Raw genomic sequence first — 20,246 nt, 5'->3', positions numbered from 1 at the left:
AAGATACTCAGTCTTTCACAAGTCACGGACTAGTGGGTGGGGGGAAGGAATGGCATTATTCATATGGGAGGCTTACTCCTTCCAGGCACTACCAATGCCAGAGATTGATGGCATTGAATGTGCAGGTCTGAAGTGGGATGTGGGAGAGGGTTTGGCAATCTGGCTGGTGTACTGAGCGCCTAACATACCAGCCAGCGCCTTACTGTCCCTGATGGAGGCCGCAACAGGCTGGGCACTGGAACACCCAAGGCTTCTAATCCTAGGTGATTTCAACGTCCATGGCTATGACGCGAACTCCAATTGGGCGACGGACCTAGTGTCATCCATGGCTACACTAGGATTCTCTCAATTTGTAGCCACACCCACACATCAGGCTGGGCACATGCTGGATTTGATCTTTGAGTGGGGGGGTTACAGTGACCCGAATTACTGCGGATGCAGTGCCACGGTTGGACCACTATGCCCTGAAGGCCCGCATAAATGTGCCACCCCAAATCTGTTTAGGCGACGAGCGTATTTTAGCTCGCCCAAGGAACCTAATGAACCCAATACGGTTCCAGAGGGAACTGCGGGATCCCTGGCCCCCTGGCGACTTGCTTGATGACATGGTTGAGTTATGGCAAAATAGGCTCACCATGGCCATTGATGAGATCGCTCCTCGGCGCCCTCTGCGCCCCCGTGAAAAGATGGCGGCAACCAATAATTGGTATCCCAATTATAATTGGGATACCAATTATAATTACAATATTTTGTTAGATTCTACCCAAAACTTGATTCTAGATGATAACATCAAATTGGACTGGTGGACAAAAACTGGTGGACTGGTGGACAAAAACACAAATCAACTCTAGATTTCAGGCAGATAAAAAAATGGGTTTCTTTAAAAAAGCAAATGACCTCGACATGATAATATATGATGGTCAGAAATTAATCTCCAAAATATATAATTGGTTGTTAATGAATAAAATGCAAGATGAATTGGTTAAAGAGAGTTGGATTAGATGGCTGAGTGATTTTGGATATAATATTGAATTGAAAGAATGGGATAATATTTGGAAACAAAACCTTCAATTAACTTTGGCAAATGAATTTAAGGAAAATTTGTACAAAATGGCCTATAGATGGTATTTAACTCCGGAGAGATTGGCCAAGATCTATCCAAGCTACTCTAACAAATGCTGGAAATGCGGGAAGGTGAAAGGAACCTTATTTCATATTTGGTGGCAGTGCGTTCACGCCAAAAAATATTGGGCCCAAGTCAATATCTGGTGCCAGAAAATTTTCAAAATAAGACTTCCGCATACACCTGAATTTTACCTGTTAAGTATAGTAAAGGAAAATCTCCCCAAATTAGAAAAAAAACGTTTGTTATATATTGTCACCGTGGCTAGAATTCTATATGCCAGGTACTGGAAAGTTGCAAAAATCCCAGAAAAGGATGAATTTGTGCAAAAGCTATTAGAGGCAGTAGAACTAGATATACTAACAATGAAATTAAGAGGACAGTCTTACTCGGCTTGTAAAAAGATTTGGAACCCACTGTATCTATGGATAAAAAGTGTGGGAATTGAAATGAGGAATCTGAATTTATGTTTTGGTAACTCCCCTTAAGCTCTTGGTGGTGGGGGGTGGGAATGCTGTTGGGGGTGTTTGAATGTATTATATTGCTGTAACAATTTGTTTTTGCAAGTAATTTGTATTGCAAGCAAGCTTCAATAAATTGTTTTATTGTTTAAAAAAAGAAAGAAAAGAAAAGATGGCGGCAACGTGGCATAATGCGGATTTGCGATCAATGAAACGGAGGCTCAGATGACTAGAGAGGCAATGGCGGCAGACTCACGATGAAGCAACCAGAGCATCTTATAGAGAGTATATGAGATCCTATGAGATGGCAGTCAAGGCCACAAAGAAAGTTTACTTTGCGGCCAAGATTGCATCCACGAATTCATGCCCGGCACAATTATTTAGTATTATTTGGACTCTTGCAACTCTGCCACAAGGCAGACCAAACTATAGGGAATTGGAAATAGGCTGTGAGGCTTTTGCAACATTTTTCACGGATAAAGTCTCGTTGCTCCGCCGCAACCTCCCTGCCACAATTGAAACAGTAAGTGAACTCAAGGCTCCGTGCCTGTTTTCGGGATCGGCTTTAGACAGCTTTACAACACTCAGCTTGGAGGAAGTTGACAGAATCCTCGCAACTGTACGCCCAACAACATGCGATTTGGACCCTTGCCCTTCCTGGCTGATTAAAGCTTGCTGGATGGAGCTTCAATATCCTGTACGGGATATTGTAAATAGGTCCCTCTCGGATGGGCTTTTCCCAACACCTCTTAAAGAGGCGATAGTCCATCCCCTCTTGAAAAAACCAACATTAGACCTGGCCGAATTGGCGCACTATCGTCCGGTCTCAAATTTACCATTTTGGGGTAAAATTATCAAGAGGACAGTAGCGCTATAGTTGCAGAACTTCCTGGAGAATGCTTCCATCCTAGACCCACACCAGTCCGGCTTTCGCCCAGGCCGTGGGACGGAGATGGTGCTGGTTGCCTTAGTAGATGATCTCCAGCGACAACTGGATCAAGGCGGGTCAGCAATACTGTTGCTGTTGGACCTGTTGGTGGCGTTCGACATGGTTGACCATCAGTTGCTGGTTCACTTCCTCGCCGATGCGGGAATTTAGGGGTTGGCCTTACAATGGCTTTTCTCCTTTCTCTGTGATCAGGGACAAAGGGTGGCGATTGGGGGACGATCGTCCCAAAGGCATCCGCTTAATTATGGGGTGCCTCAGGGGGCGGTGCTTTCCCCGATGTTGTTTATCTATATGCACCCCCTTGCCCAGAATTTCAGGAGGTTTGCGCTGGGTTGCCATCAGTACGCAGATGACACCCAGCTTTATCTGCTAATAGATGGCCGGCCTGCCTCCGCACCAGAAAAATTGGCCCCAGCGTTACAAGCGGTGGTGGAGTGGTTCAGGCTGAGTTGTCTGAAGCTGAATCCAATGAAGACAGAAGTCCTTTGTCTGAGTTGCGGTGGCCTGGGAAGGAAAATCCCTCTACCAGCCTTTGATGGGGTGCCACTGATATTGGCGCTTAAAGTCAAGAGTTTGGGGGTGCTACTGGAGCCCACATTGGCTATGGAGGCCCAGATAGCAGCTACTGCGAGATCCGCCTTTTTACATCTTAGGCGGGCACGACAGTTGGCACCCTTCCTAGAGCACAGCTATTTAGCAACAGTGATTCATGCAACAGTCACCTCAAGACTGGACTACTGTAATGCCCTCTACATGGGGCTGCCCATGTCTCGAATCCGGAAGCTGCAGCTGGTGCAGAATGCTGCAGCCAGGCTGTTACTGGGTCTCTTTATTTGGGATCATGTACAGCCGGGGCTGCGGAGGCTGCATTGGCTGCCAATAGCATTCCGGATTCACTACAAGGTGCTGGTTATTACCTTTAAAGCCCTATATGACCGAGGACCTGTCTACCTTAGGGACCATCTCTCCCCATACATTCCCCAGAGGATACTTAGATCTGGATCACAAAACCTATTAGAAATCCCCGGGCCGAGGGAGGAGAGATTGAAGGCTACCAGAGAACAAGCCTTCTCTATTGCGGCCCCCCACTGGTGGAACCAACTCCCAGATGATGTTAGAGCCTTGCGGGACCTTGCCCAATTCCACAAGGCCTGCAAAACAACACTATTTCAAATGGCCTTCAACTAAAACACAGAGCTGCTCAACATCATGGTATGGAACTTAGCACCAAAACTGTTGTTTTGGAATTGTTTAGTATTTTAAATTGCAATTGTTTAATTTTAACTGATATTATTGTAACTTTTTTACTGCTTTATGGTTTTACTGTTCAATATATTCAATGTTGTTAGCTGCCCTGAGCCTGCTTCGGTGGGGAGGGTGGGATACAAATACGAAAAATAAATAAATAAATAAACCATTGCCACTGTGACCCCATTAGAAACAGCTGCCAATGAATGAGATATGGAGAACATTGCCCAAATCTTTTGTTGTTGTTATTATTGAATCACAATGATACCCAGAATAGACTTTGGGGGTAAACAAAATGAACCCTTCCTTTTTTCACCAGCTGAAACACTGATTTCATTCAACTCATTGTGATATAAAAAACAATGAACACATACAGTCTTTCAAATACATATATAGCCAGAAGAAACAATGCACATATGGTCTTCTCTTTAATATAGCTTCATTAACAGTTGCATATTATAGGATATTTTTAGATTAACTCATTTCCCATCTAATCAAAGTCCACAGGGAAACCCTCCATAGAGGCTTTACATAAAGGGTGAAATATTGTTTAGAAGCACACAGAGGCACCCACTCAAAATAGCATCTTCACCTCAGAGGTAAGCCTGTCCTTTTTAGAAATTTATTTTGAAATGTCAGTTGATCTTTCTAAAGGTTGTTGCTTCCATGAGTGTAATGATATGGAGATAGCTTGCATGGAATGAAAGTTCTCAACCTTATTACATGTATAGATATGTATATCTAAGGGGGTACAGATCACCAAGGAATTCCACAAGTACTTCACTAGAAGGGGACAAGAACAAAGGACATGACAATAGGGGAATGGGTGGGATGACTAAAAGTTAAATGAATACATTGTGCATGAGTTATGGTCAGGTTATCCTGTCTTGTCCAGTTCCCCTCCTTATTAGAGCCCCAGTCCTATAATCTCTTTGCAAGGAGAATGGGACCCTTCCTCATTCTTTACCAATGGAAAAGCTAGTTGGAGCTACTTAGTTGCATGAATAAATTGCTTACTTTTCCCCTTTGTTTTTTGTTTCCCAGATGAATTCTATCAGAGAGTTTAAACTGGTGAATCATACCCTAAGACATGACTTCATTTTCATCACATTCTCTAATAATTCTGGTATACAAATAATACTCTGCATAGGATTCTTCACTATGTACAGCCTCACTCTTTTGGGAAATGGCCTCATTATTATTCTTACTTTGGTTGATTCAGCCCTTCATACTCCCATGTATTTTTTCCTGAGGAACCTATCCTTCCTTGAAATTTGCTACACTACAGTAACCCTCCCCAAAATGCTGGCCAATTTTGCCTCTGAAGTCAAGAACATCTCCTTTGCTGGCTGTGCTGCCCAGATGTATTTTCTTCTTTCCCTTGGAACTGTGGAATGTTATCTGCTGGCTGTCATGGCATATGACCGCTACATGGCTATCTGTTGCCCTTTGCATTATCCAGTCATCATGAACCAAAAAGCTTGTGCTCAGATGACAGTCGTGTCCTGGCTCTGTGGAATCTTGATGCCCCTTGGCAATGTGGTTTGGATCTTCACCTTGCCCTACTGTGGTCCGAACAAAATTAATCACTTCTTCTGTGATGTCCCACCAGTGCTGAAGTTGGCTTGCGCTGACACCACAATGAATGAAATGTCAATCCTTGCTTTAAGTGTTCTAATCACATTATCCCCATTCCTACTGGTCCTGGTTTCCTACATCCGCATACTCTTCACTGTACTTAAAATGCCATCAGCAAAAGGGAGACATAAAGCCTTCTCCACTTGCTCATCCCACCTCATTGTGGTCACTGTGTTCTATGGCTCCGCCAGTGCCATGTACTTGCATCCAAAATCCAGCCACTCTGAGAATATAGACCAACTGGTTGCTCTCTTTTATTCCATCATTACTCCTATGTTGAATCCCATGATTTATAGTCTGAGGAACAAAGAATTCAAAGATGCCCTGAGAAGGCTGAGGGGAAAGAAAAGATTCCTATGTGAACTAGGCAAATACATATGTGAGAGAAGAAATTTTTAAGGACAAAAGTAATGTGTTATTTTGTCTTGATGTATAGGTTTCTCAGAATAAAAGATGGCAAGGTCATGGAGACATAATATATTCTTCTGTTTAGATGGTTGGAGCTTTTTAATGGTGACCAGATTTGGAGGGTGAAGTCCATGGATAACCATTTCTAACATAGGTACATCCATGGTGGTTGGAAATGCTACCTTCTGAAAGATTATGCAAAGGTACATTTGTAACTATGCTTATGACTCCAAGTACTTGATCCTTGCAAGTTCCAGTGTCCTCTGGAGACAGTCAATATCAAGTGCAAAGTTTGTTCTGCACAGTGCACCTGTCAAAATACAGCACAGGTATCCTAATGTGGTCTCATGCAGGCCAAAATCTCAGTGGACCCCTTGACCTTCACATTCATTAAGTAAGACTAGAGGATCCTTGTGCCTTGATTGGGATATGAATAGAAATTTTTTCCAAAAAGTTTCTACAGAGAACTATTTTGTGACTGAGAATTATGAAGACTTTTAAGTGTTCCAGTGCACAGACTCCCTTACTTTAACCCAGCACATGTAATCTGCACGCTCACAATACAGATCTTCCCAAAGATCTGACTAGCTAGCTCTATGCACCCAATAAACCTATGGATATAATGTACATGGCAAGCTGCATTTCAAAACTGAGAGATATTCTCTTACTTTGATATCACATGGGTTTGGAAAAGCTTGGTTTTCTCACCCCAAAGGACCAATGCTTTCTGACATCCTGAGCCTTCCATACAGTGGAAACTGTTCTTGAGATGTGACTGTACATTGCTCCGTGTGTATATGTTGGAGTCCTGGTTTACATGACTTCTATGAATAAGAAGGAAAACAGATTAATAGATTGGATATTTATTAGGGATTTAGTCAGAATAAAAATGTATCTCATCTGGACTGAGGAACATTAGAGCAACTTTGCCTGTGTGCTGAGTTGTAGATTTGAGTGGCACGTATCCTAGCATTCTACTCAACTAAGTTCGAAGCCTTCCTCTGGCCTAAAGAGACTTTTCTCCAATTTAAGTGGCTCTTTCTTCAGTGGGGCATTTCAGGTTATTTCATGGAATGGTGGGGCAGACTTCAAGCTGCTATTCCTTGTATGTTTGGTATTTTCTAATTTGTTAATCACATTGGAAATAATCATTCATGCATTGGTAACTGTATTTATTTCCAGATTAGAGTGCATTAATATGTGAATGTTTTTGTTATTGTAGTCATTACCATTTTATGGGCAGTCTTGAACACAATATTTGCGTGTGTGTGTTATTCTCCTCTGCTTCTGTATGAGAGCTTCACTTTGTTATTCTTTTCTTTAGTACCAGGAACTCCATCCCTGCTCACTGCAGTTTCTCTATTTAGCAGTAGTTTGAATATTGAATGAGCAATCCTACCTTTGGCTGGAAGAGTTGTACTGGTATCTGAAGAAGCAACATCTTTTGTTGATTGGCTATAGGCAAAATTAGATATATAACAAATGGCATACACCACTGTGCATTGTTAAGAGGAGAAGACAAAGAGTAGCTTTCATACCCTGCTTTTCTCTACCCCAAAGAGTCTCAAAGTATCCTACAATCGGCCTTGTTTCCTCTTCCCACAACAGGCACCTTGTGGAGGCGGTAGGGCTGAAAGAGTTCTGAGAGAGCTGTGACTGCCCAAGGTCACCCAGCCACCTTCATGGGGAGAAATGGGGAATCAAACCCAGTTCTCCAGATTAGAGTCTGCTGCTCTTAGTCACTTTGCCATGCTGGCAAATGATTCTTTCCCACTATTGGATTCAGAAGTCATAAACACACCATGGGTAAAAGAAATGGGCAGATTTTATTATATCTCTGTATTGTTTCAGAGAAAAGAAATCAACACATCATAAAACAGAGAATACAAGTGTATGCCCCCTTTTTTTGTCAGGAAGCATCTCCGCCCGTAACAACAAGCAGACACCTGGATCTGGCTAACTGCATTTGCCCTGTTCTCACAACTGTGTGGTAGGTTAGATAATCTGAGCCACAATGTCCTTGTTCCTTTTGTGTGAGACACTTGGATTCCTGGCAACTATTCAACACTATTATTTCCTTTTCTCTAAAGCATCTCTAACAAGACCCTTCAGAGTGCAGTCCTAAACAGAGTTACTCCAATCTAAGCCCATTGACTTTAGGATTGTTCTGTTCATCCCATGAAAACCTTTGCCTACCATTTCCTATAAATGTGGCACACCTTAACTTAAAGATATTTTCTTTTCTAAAGAGTCAAATTTGATTTCACACTGAGCCCCATTTGGCTCTAAAGCCATAAGCAGCAGACCCAGCTCCTGCCTTAGAAAATCCACTAATCTCTGCCTGATAGGGCTACTGGGTAAAAGCAATCTTTGCTCTCTGTAACAAAAAAATAGTGACACAATACAATGGGTGAAACTGGTCATGGTTGGTGGTTAGTGGTACATAGGATGCTAATTTGGAGAAACAAGTATAATTGAATGTAATGGCATTCATTTCTGTGCAAACACAGATAGGATCACACACAATCCAGTGTGGATTCACTTGCGAGTAAGGCCCAACATTCTATGGCCTCTTATTCCTAACTAAACATGAATAGTAAGATCATGATATTGGCATATCTATATCCTTTTCTTGAACTATTAAGCTTGTCAATTTTTAAACTGATCTTCTAGTTATCTCTTGAATATATGTTTGATTTGTAGCAATTAAAAATGCTATATGTCCTCCCAAAAAAGCTTTGTTTTTTGTCACACATTCTATTGATGGTGCCCAGTCTAATAGGGTTGCCAAGTCTTAACCTCTGTAACACGCTGGCTTTCTGTAAGAAGGAGCTGTTCCATCAGCCTTTCCACTGAGGACAGTCTCTTACCATCTATTGGTAGTGTTGCCATTCCTGCCCCCCCCCTCCCATTTGCGTATGTGTTTTACAACAGCTTGAAGCACTGGTTGTTTGGTATCAACTGGATATGTATTTATTCTGATTCCTAGGCTATGGTGCCATTTTGTAGATTGCAAAATTTTGTAGATTGCCATTTTGTAGGGAAAGACATCCAGCAAAGCATAATCTATAAGTTAATAGAGGTGATTTTCCATTGCTTATCTCTGCCTAGCAAGTCATCAACCATAGTCATCAACCTTAGTATGCTGCAAATGTCTTAAAAATCGCGTTTTTTCGTCAGAAAAGTTAGGAGTTTATTTTGGAGGGGGTAAAATATGTCTATCAAGCATGAATGAATATGTCCCCATGGGTTGATGAGTGCGACGTGCATTGCACCGTAGGTTCAGTCTCAACCGTAATTGACCCGCACCGCCTTCGGTGGGTGGACCACCATCTACAATTTGATTTACCACTTGTGTATTACTTGATATCCTGGTATTTTATTTGTTTTTATTTGTTTAATTTAAATTGTTAAAAAAAATTAAATTGCTTTTTTTTTTTAATGATGTTATCCACCCTGAGCCCATTCTTGGGAAAGGGCAGAATACAAATCGACTAAATAAATAAATGGGTTGTGTTCCCCTTTACACCAGCTTTAAAGGGGAGTGTGTTCCCCTTGGACCACCACCACCACCACAAAAAAAAATATGGTGAGGGTAATGAATTGATAAAAGTGAAAAATGAATAAAAAATCTGGCTGGATCCAACCTGTCCCCCACCCCACCCCCAATAAAAGGATATGTTTGGTGAATTAGTTATTATCACGAAGCAGAAGTCACAGGTTAGGTGGAAATATTTTTCATTTGTACTCTTTTGATCCAAAGTTTAACTGAACCCTGACCACCCCAGTGGAATAAAGCAGGCGTGAGAGTAGATTTTCAAGTCAGGAAATGGCAGTTAAAAAAGGAATCCTATTGAGATGTCAATTGACAGAAGGCTGCCTAAAAGATATGGTCAATGTGGTGTCATGATTATAGTACCAGGCTACTAATGAGGAAGCTTGAGTTCAGATCCCCACCCTGTCATGAAACACACTGGATGATCTTCCACCAGTCACTCTGCCTCATTCATGCTAACCTACCTCACAGGGTGTTGTGAAAATAACATGGGAATCATACCTATAGGCTGGAGTTCCTTGGAGGAGTGGTGAGATCACAGCCAAAGTTTGTATACTAAAGTTTGCATATACAAAGATTGTATACTAAAACTTGCCCTTGCAGTGTAGCCTTGTCTCTTGCAAGGTCAGAAGCACATGTTGCACAGGAAAGGAGGGATGGTGGCTCAGTGGTAGAGCATCTGCTTTGTAAGCAGAAGGTCCCAGTTTCAATCCCCGGCATCTCCAACTAAAAAGGGTTCAGGTAATAGGTGTGAAAAACCTCAGCTTGAGACCCTGGAGAGCCACTGCCAGTCTGAGTAGATAATACTGACTTTGATGGATCAAGGGTCTGATTCAGTATAAGGAAGCTTCATGTGTTCAAATGTTCCACAGTGGCCAAAGAAGGGCACAAATGGAAGCACAGCACAGGATCAAAGCACAGCACAGATTCAGCACAAAGCAGAATTATGAACAAAATTGTACCCTTGCGCTATTACAAAAAAGAAAATACTAAAATTCTCTTACAGGAAAGAAGACTTTGGCCGGGATCCCCGGGATGTGGATGTAAAAAGGTGTTCCTTCTTTTGTGATCTTTAGGAGTATTTCTTTTCTGAATAAGGCAGAAATATGGAGGAGGACAGTATGCAATTTAATTCTGCAATTTAAAAAATGGAAGCTGGAGATTATATAGGTTTCTATGATGAATAACCATAAATTAATTTTGTATTTCTCAATTAGTTTGCCTACCATTTCATACAATTTATGGGCATACTTTAGATACAGGGAAACAGGATTGCATTTCTTCCACATATTATTGTCTACTTTGCTCAATTACTATTAAGGGAACATTTTTATCCTTGAATACTCTTTTTTTCTATTGTAATCTATGGCAAATAAAGGTGTACCCCCATTTATGAAATTGGCACAAAAGAACATAATAACAGTCCTACTGGATCAGAATGGTGGTCTACCAGCACCCTGTATCATACAGTGGCCAACCAACAGGGCATAGAATCCAAGGTCTCCCCCTCATGTTGCCATCTAGCATGGGTATTTGGAGATTTACTATCTGTGTTTCTGTACTGTGGTTTTGTGTTGTGGTCCCTCTGCTCCTGCATTGTAGTAGGAATAAGTTTTAGCTAGGTCATAGAAAATATTAGCTGATAGAGTGCTAGGATGAGTGGGTGGGAGGAGCAGGATGCGTTGATGTGCATACTGTTGGTGATCTGAAACTCTGTGAAGACCATCAGCAAGAGATGTCTGATCAGGGGATTCTAGTGCTCCTGGGGAAGGGAAAGTACAGTGGTGGGAGCAAGCAAAGTTGGAATGGAAAGAGACTGAGACACAGGAGGGCTCGCTCCTCTTCCAGTCTGTGTCCCATCCCAAGGATAGTGTCAAGCATTGTATACTTAGCCTTTGTTATAGCATTCAGATCTTAGAATTGTTACTAACCCTGAATTAAACCTATGCCCATCAAAGTCGCAACCCCCACCTTTCCTCTTTCGCTTTTGCGAACAGATGCAGGAATGTCCTCTTTGAAGATAAGACCTCCTGGGACACATTCTCAGGCTCAGCCAGGCCTGGACCCAGGATGTGCTAGCCGCAATATAGATAAGGAACCCAGCGTGTGAATTTCACACGTGAATGTAGAATTGTTTATAGAAACTTTGATGTGCCATTTTAAAGCATGTATTCTAGTATTACAAAGTATCAGTTCCAGTCTTCAGCTCGACTGAGCCACATGGATTATCAATAAACCTGACTTTGTTTCAAAATCCAAGGACTGGTTATTTTGAAATCTCATGCTTGACAAATAGCGGGTATGGGGGCCAAGTGGAAATACTCGCCTCCATCCCTGGTATTGTGCAATGCCAAGTCCATAGATAATAAAACCTCAGTCCTGCAAAATTTCCTTATTAGGCAGGATATGAACCTGGCTTGTGCTACGGAGACCTGGGTGTGGAACGGGGAGATGGTGGCTCTCTCCCAAGTAGCCCCACCTGGGTTCTCCATTCTTCACCAGGCTCAGACTAGTGGGCGGCAGGGAGGGGTGGCCTTTTTCATACGGGAGGATTGCTTCTTCAGGGTAATTCCACCTCCAAAGATCATGGGCATAGAGTGTGCTGGCCTGATGTGGGGTGTTGGGGAGAGTTTGGCAATCTGGCTGGTACCATCCGCCTACCGCACCAACCAGTGCCTTACCGTCCCTAATGGAGGATGTAGCAGGCTGGGCATTGGAGCATCCTCGGCTACCTATAGTCCTGGGTGACTTCAATGTCCATGCCAAGGATGCGGCTTCCACTCGAGCGATGGACATAGTGTCTTCCATGGCAGCACTGGGACTCTCCCAACATATAACAATGCTCATGCATCGCACCGGGCACACGTTGGACCTTATCTTTGCAGCGGGAGTATTAGTGGATCAGATTTCTGCTGAGGCAGTGCCATGGTCTGACCACTATGCCCTGAAGGCTCATGTGGATACTCCACCCTTACCCAGTTTAGGCAGTGAGCAAGTTTTGCTTTGCCCACGAAGCCAGATGGACTCTTTGCGGCTTCAAGTGGCTTTATGGAATCCCTGGCCCTCTGGTGACTCAGATGAGCTTTTGGAGATCTGGAATACCCAGCTCTCTACAGCCATCAATGAAATCGTTCCCTGACATCCTCTTCATTCTCATTCACGATCCGCTCCTCGGTATACCCCAGAGCTGCGATCGATGAAACAGCGATTAAGATGACTAGAGAGACAATAGCAACGCGCTTGTGACGAAGCTATGAGAACATCTTATAGATCATTTATGCAGACCTATGAGATGGCAGTCCGGGCCACAAAGAAGACTTACTTTGTGTCCCGAATTGCATCTGTGACCTCGTGCCCAGCATAATTATTTAGTATAATTCAGTCACTAACAACCCTACCACAAGGTAAACCAAATGTTAGAGAATTGGAAATCAACTGTGAGGCTTTTGTGAGCTTTTTCTCAGATAAGGTCTCGTTGCTCCAACACAACTTTCCCGCCACAATTGATACAGTGAAAGAACTCGAGGCACCGAGCATGTTTTCTGGTCCTGGCTTATAAAAGCTAGCCAGGCTATGTGAGCTATGTGACCCACTACAGGCTATGTGAGCCCCTACAGGGTATTGTCAACACATCCCTCATAGAAGGGATCTTTCCCACACCTCTTAAAGAGGCTGTTGTCCATCCCCTCTTGAAACAACCATCTGCAGATCCGGTCATATTGGCACATTATCAGCCTGTATCAAACCTTCTCTTTTTGGTTAAGGTTATAGAACGAGCGGTGGCAACTCAGCTACAGGGATTCCTGGATGACACTTCTGCACTGGATCCATTCCATTCCGGCTTTCAACCAGGTCATGGGTTGGAGACAGTTCTGGTCGTCCTCATAGATGACCTCATGTGACATCTGGATCGGGGCGGCTCAGCGATGCTGTTATTATTAGATCTGTCAGCCGCATTTGATATGGCTGACCATCAGCTATTGACTAGCCACCTTGCCAACATGGGGATTCAGGGGTCCGTCTTACAATGGTTGGCCTCTTTTCTCCAAGGTCATGGACAATGGGAAGTGATAAGGGGGGAATCATCCCAAAGGCACCCACTTATATGTGGTGTGCCACAGGGTGCGGTTCTGTCCTCGATGTTATTCAACATCTATATGCACCCCCTTGCCCAAATTGTCAGGAGGCATGGGCTGGGTTGTCACCAATATGCAGACAACACCCAGCTTTATCTATTGATGGATGCCCAGTCTGACTGTACCCCAGAAAATCTAGACCTGGCTCTTCAAGCCATAGCATCTTGGCTCAGGCTGAGTCGGTTGAAGCTAAATCTGACGAAGACAGAGGTTCTCTATCTGAGCCAGGGTTGCCTGAGGGGGCAGATTCCTCTGCTGGCTCTTGATGGGGTGCCACTGATACTGGCCCCTAAGGTCAAGAGCTTAGGTGTACTCCTGGAGTCCCCTCTTACAACGGAGGCCCAGGTAGTAGCCACTTTTTTTCATCTTCGGCGGGTGTGGCAGTTGGCTCCTTTCTTGCAGCACGATGACTTAGCAATGGTGATCCATGCTACGGTCACCTCAAGAAAAGATCACTGTAATGCTCTCTACATGGGGCTACCCTTGACCCTGACTCAGAAACTACAGCTAGTGCAGAACATTGCAGCATGGCTGTTAATGGGGCTGCCTCGCTGGGAGCACATTCAGCCAGTGCTGAAAGAGCTGCACTGGCTACTTATTGTGTTTCGAGTCTGTTTCAATGTGTTGGTATTGACTTTTAAAGCCCTTAATGGTCAGGCACCTGCCTATCTACGGGACCCTTTCTCTGTATGTTCCCCAGAGAGCACTCCATTTAGGGACACAAAATCTATTGTCCGTCCCTGGACCAAAGGAGGCTAAGCTATGCTGTACACAGGCTAGGGTCTTCTTGGTGGCAGCACCAGAAATGTGGAATGCCCTCCCAGAGGCCGTAAGAGCCCTGCAGGATCTCGCTAACTTCCACAGGGCATGCAAAACTGAACTGCTCCAACAGGCCTTTAATATCTAACTGGGAGAGGCCTGCCGCCCCACATCATTATAGAGCTACAATATCATACAATCACCATCAGAAAAGAAGAACTTGCTTATATTGCAGTGGTACAGCACCACGTAATGGTCTTAAATTATAACTATAGTTTATTAGTTTTAACTTGTAAATATGAATGTTGTTAGCCACCCTGAGTCCGCTTGAGGGGAGGGTGGGATAGAAATTTAAATTAAATAAATGAATAGATAAATAAATAAACAGGACTGAGGAATAATACCCAGTTCTCTAGGAGGTTAGAGTCTGCTGGTCTTACCACACTGGCTCTCTGAAAGAAGGAGCTGTTCCATCAGGCTTTCCATTGAGGACAGTCTCTTACCAACTATTAGTAGTGCTGCCAGTCCTGCCCCATGTCCCCCCCCCCCCATTTGTGTATGTGTTTTGCAACAGCTTGAAGCACTGGTTGTTTGGTATCAACTGGATATGTATTTATTCTGATTCCTAGGCTATGGTGTCATTTTGTAGATTGCAATTTACCTATTTTTGTACGTATGTTTTGATCTTTACTTATAGATTGCTTTACTGGTGTTGTGACACCCTGACCCTGTGATCCAGGCAAGGGGCAGAGTGTAAGTAAAAAAAAAAAGTAAATGAATAAATGAAATTTCCAGGTGATGATTTTAACTCCATGTCAGGAGAAGGTTCAACTACCCATTTCCACAAATGAACCTTCTATTTAAGGGGAAGGGACAGGACTCCCCCCCCCCCCGGGCCAACTGCCAATTCTGTGCACCAGGAAAAAGAACACTGAGACTGAGGTTCAGTTAACCATATCCAAAGTCAGTCTGGCATTTTGTATGTTTTCATTGTGCACACTTGGACTATTTGCCCCTGGATATTTACACAACATGGTTCCTACAATTGGATCAGCTCTCTCTAACTATTTGTCCAGGACCAGAGAAAGAGTGTCTGAGATAAAAAGCAAGTATAGTAGTAAGAGGGGAATTCAAGGAATCAGCACATTGGCAGTTTGCCTTTGCTCAAAAATGCACTCTGAGTGTTAGAACTTCACATACCTTAAGCAAACATAGTTTACTGTATAGAACTTAACAGAACAATGCCAGTTTACACTACTATGGATATGACTCTGAAAGTTTACTTTCACACACTGGAAATCCCATGATGTCTCATTTAATGTTATAATTAAAGCTACATTGGTCTTAGTTTAACTTAAACCCCACTGAGAAAGACCTTAGGGTCTACTATGTCTCCAGTTACCTCATGCAATGGGCTAAATCCTGACCAAGTGTAAATTCGGGAGAAGTAACACCAATAGCTACTGATATGATTTTAATAAATCCCTGTGTTAGGAGCTGAGATTCAGCTTAGGCCCTTTGCAAAGACCTTCTTCTTAAATAAAGTCCCAAGAGACCTATTAAAACCACCTGCTTGATGAGGTGAATGCCAATTGAATGAATCTGTGATTGCCAGTTAACAATAATCAAAACAATATTTTCCAGCAATTCATTTTCCTCTTTTTATGTTCAGGTGGGGTTCTTTTCTAATTCTGGTAGCCCTCCATGAAGTGCAACACAAATTATTTCAGCAACTTATGAAGTTTTAATTAGAACACTCCTGTAAAACTCTGAAATGAAGGCTTAAGGGAACACAGCAAGACTTCCCAGCAGAACTAGTCCCATTTTATTCAATGTTAGCTTACTCGCAGGAATGCATTTTTTTTCTGTCTCTCAATGTATTCTGATGATCAAAAATGTTGCAGAACCACACACCCCTTCCCTCCTTTTGTGTGTATTGTGTGTGTGTGTGCATGTATATGTGTGCATGCATGTATATGTGTGCATGCCTGGAAGTTATACTTGACTTCTGGCAACCCCAGAGGGGCTTGGACATTCAGAGAGGTGGCTTGCTATTGCCTGCCTCTGATGGAGATTTCCCATCCAAGTACTTTCCAGGATCAGCTCTGCTTAGCTTCTGAGATCTGATGATGTCTTGCTTGGGCTACTTCTGGAGTTAACACTCCCTATCACCATATCAGGGATACAAAGGGCATCAGGGAGGACCAGTGGATTTTGCTCACTTTCTGAAACATTTCAATAGGATATCCCTATGGCAATTGTGTCTGGATCCAGAAGGCTGCCTTAAGGTTCACAATGATGCATTGGGCAGTCTAGGTTTCAGGATATATTTTTCAAGGTGCTGCTTTTTCAGGCATTGGGCACCACAATGGGCTGTGTCAGACATATTAAGAGAAAATCTTTTTATTTAATCCCCCTATTTTGCAGCAGTTATTATGTGGAGGAATTTATTTCAGAATAAGCAGGTCCTTTTTTTGTGCGATAACCAAGTCATTGGCAGGGTCATTAATTGGCAGTCTTCACGCTTTGAACAGGTTATGTGCCTGGTTCACAGATTCTTCCTATTGTGGCTTTTCAGCATGCTATATTGCAGAAGCCAATAATGACATTGTGGACACATTATTTCAGTTTCAGGAAAAGTGTTTTCACATGCTGGTTTCTGGGGTGAACAAGCTTCCAGAGCACTTCCCAAAGAACTGTGGGCATTTGGCAATGGCTGCGTGCCCAGGGAGTTTGGGGGTTCATTGCCACCTCAACGCATCAGTCCTACTGGTGGGAAGCTTCAGAGTTCTTATCCTTTTGCATTTCATTGGGACATATTGGGTCTTGGCTTTGGTTTTGCAATACATGTACTATTTGAGGCGAAGGGACCTGTCTGTCAGGACCATGGGGCTATATTATTTCCTTACAGCTCTTTTGTGGCCTGGCAGGCCATGGAGTGGTGGAGGAGAGCTTTGCCCCCTGAGCTGGATCACTGCTAGACAATCACTACTCACATATTGTTGGGCCTGATCTAACACCTCCCCTCAGATCAGTTGGTCTCCATTAAATATTAGAGTCCCCGCACTCCTTTTGGCATTTGAGGTAATCATGATTATATTGGTGGTTCTTCTTCCATTCGCTTGAAACATGACCCCCCAGGTACTTAAAGCATGAAACTCAGATATCTTTACATTGTCTAGGGGTACTCGCCAAGGGTGCCCTCTTTCGCCTCTCTTATTCGCTCTTGCAATTGAGCCTCTTGCCATCAAAATCAGAGAAGATTCACGAATCCATGGTGTCCCAGTAATGACAAGAACTTTTAAGATAAGCCTTTTCGCAGATGATATAACCCTATATCTCACCAACCCTTTCTTATCGCTCCCGGCAATCCATTCCCACCTGTCTGACTTTGCTGCAGCTTCTGGCCTCACTATAAATTTTGACAAATCCCTTCTACATCCCATCTCCCTATCCTCTGCTTCCAGTGCCTTCATCAAAAAACACTATAGGTACAAATGGGTCACAAAATCTTGGAAACATCTTGGAGTTCACATCCCTCTAAATTTCAATACCCTCTCTTCCATCAACCGGATGGAGATCTCTGATTCTATCAACTCCCTTTTAACTCTCTCTGGCGAAAAATTTCTCACTCTGTTGGAACGCATCTACCTAGTCAAATCTCTGGTCTTGCCTAAGATAGTGTTTTATCTACGCGCTGTCCCTTTGTGTATCCCAGCCCCCTTGCTAAGTAAATGGCAGACTCAAGTGAATGAATTTGTATGGCAACATCGAAAGCCAAGGCTTAATTTCGCGTCCTGCAGGCGACCTACTTCGACGGGAGGGCTGGCGGTCCCTGACATCTCCAGGTACCATGATGCTATCATCCTTACTACCTTAATAAAATATTACAGGCCGTCATATGTGGCGGATTGGAAGTTCATTGAAAATTCTTATCTTAAGACTTCTTCCTTCCAGGAAGAGCTTTGGGGTTTCTCTAGGTGTGTCAAACCTTCCCTTTCCTCAAATCCCTTTTTAGCTTCTCTTCTACAGATTTGGCACAAACACTGCAACCTATTAGCCCCTCCAACTTCCCCCTTAGCCTCATTTCTCGGCCAACCCTGGTTTACCCCAGGTCGGTATAAAAACTCTTTCACAAAATGGAGATGGCTGAGGCTGACTCGCTTTGTTGATGTCCTGTCTAAAGGGGTATTAAAAGATAAAGTGACCTTAGAGGCAAACTCTGATATCCGACTTCCATGGTTTGAATACCTGCAACTCAAGCCTTTACTGGATACTCACCTCTTTAGTCCTCCCTTGCGAATCCTTCTTGGTGATTTTGAAAAACTTCTATCGAGCGATTCAACCCCAATTAAAGGCTTGATATCAAGGATTTACAAATTATTACTCCACTCCATTGACATAAAACCACACTCCTATCAAGGGGCCTGGCACTGAGATCTGGGTATTGAACTAGCCAAAGAGCAGTGGCAGGCCATCTGGAACTCCACCATATATAAAACAAAAGCAATGAATGTACAACTTCAAGCCATTAAAGTTCTCACACGTTGGTATAAGACCCCGGTACAGTTATCACACTCCTGCTCAATTTCTCCCCTTTGTTTTAAGAACTGCGGTCAGAGAGGCACATTTTTTCACTCCTGGTGGCTATGCCCCGTCATAAAAAAATTCTGGAGACTAATCTATCAAGAAGTACAGGACCTCACCTCATTTTCTCCTCCATTCACCCCGGAATATGCTCTCCTGAATCATACAGGCACTTCGCGTATTCCTGCACAAACAGAGGATTTAATTTCACATATGCCAAATTTGCAATCGCCTCGGTTTGGAAACAGCAAAATCCTCCATCAAGGCAGGCATGGTGGCTAAAGCTGTGGGACTACTTTGTCTTAGATAAGCTCACTCATGACTTAGATCCTCGTAACACCTCCCAATCTGTTTCTCTGGACTTTGTGTATAAATGGCGTCCCTTTATTGACAAGGTCTCAAAGGACAGCAAAAGTCCTAATGACCCATATCATGCTATACTGATGTCATGTCAACTGTTGTTGTAACCTGGATTTTAATAACTTTGTTTATATCCATCTTCCTGTTGTATATGGGTACATGTTACACATCTGCCGATGCATTTTCATACTTGTACCTTGAACTTTATATTAATAAAGCTTTTTATTAATCCCCCCCCAAAAAAGCATGAAACTTGTTCAATGGGAATAGAATTTAAGTACCAATGGTGTGATCTGGGTGTCTTTTTGCCAAAGGCCATTGCCTTGGTTTTAGTGTAATTTACCTCTAGATTGTTTTCCAGGCAATATTGAGAGAAAAATTTCAAGGCTCTTCTGAGGCCTAAGGGAGTCCTTGAAAGTAAAACAGCATCATCAGCATAAAGGAGTACCCCTATATGTTTGTTACCTAGCTTCGGTGGGTGGCATTCTGGTTTATTTATATGCGACGCCAAATCATTGATATAGAAGTTAAATAAGGAGGGGGACAGCACATTTTCCACTGTTATAAATATTAGAGCTTTTTGGAGCAAAGAGCTACTGGCAGCATCATGTTTTGACAGCTCCAGACAGGCCTTAACTCACCAGGACATCACAGCTCTCTGTGCATCACATGATTGGAACTCCAGGGAGTGAAATGTGCTTGAGAGAGACAAGAGGGATGGACAGACAGAGACAAGAGGATAGGCAGCTCATTCACACAGGGTGGAAGTTGTGGCAGTGCACTCTTTTTCTTATTGTTTCCTGACTGCCAGAAATCATGGAGGGAAAGAAAGGCATGCACTCCCTTCATTCATGTTTTCTGATTCCAAATTGACTGGACTGGTAGAGAGGCACAGAGGCAATGTCAGATGCCATGGTTGCTATGGCAAAGAAGTCCACTTGTAGCTTGGGGTATGGGTGAGGCTGGAAAGATAGAGGTTAATTGGAGGATGATACCTGTAGCTAGCTGGCTTGTCTCTTTG

The 20,246-nt window shown here is 43.2% G+C and overlaps 1 protein-coding gene and 1 non-coding gene across 2 annotated transcripts; both read left to right on the top strand.

Annotated features, from left to right (window-relative positions):
* The first annotated feature begins 4,942 nt into the window (after positions 1-4,942).
* Positions 4,943-15,512, top strand: LOC132583564 (olfactory receptor 10A7-like). Its single transcript, XM_060255188.1, has 2 exons — positions 4,943-5,752; positions 15,453-15,512. The coding sequence occupies exons 1-2, from the start codon at positions 4,943-4,945 to the stop codon at positions 15,510-15,512; spliced, it is 870 nt and encodes a 289-aa protein (XP_060111171.1).
* Positions 10,034-10,108, top strand: TRNAT-UGU (transfer RNA threonine (anticodon UGU)). Its single transcript has one exon. It is a non-coding gene; the product is annotated as a tRNA-Thr (tRNA).
* Positions 15,513-20,246: the final 4,734 nt, after the last annotated feature.

The sequence above is a fragment of the Heteronotia binoei genome, chromosome 15 (genome assembly GCF_032191835.1).
Source record: "Heteronotia binoei isolate CCM8104 ecotype False Entrance Well chromosome 15, APGP_CSIRO_Hbin_v1, whole genome shotgun sequence".
NCBI lineage: Eukaryota > Metazoa > Chordata > Lepidosauria > Squamata > Gekkonidae > Heteronotia > Heteronotia binoei.
This window is presented reverse-complemented; position numbering and strand designations above follow the sequence as displayed.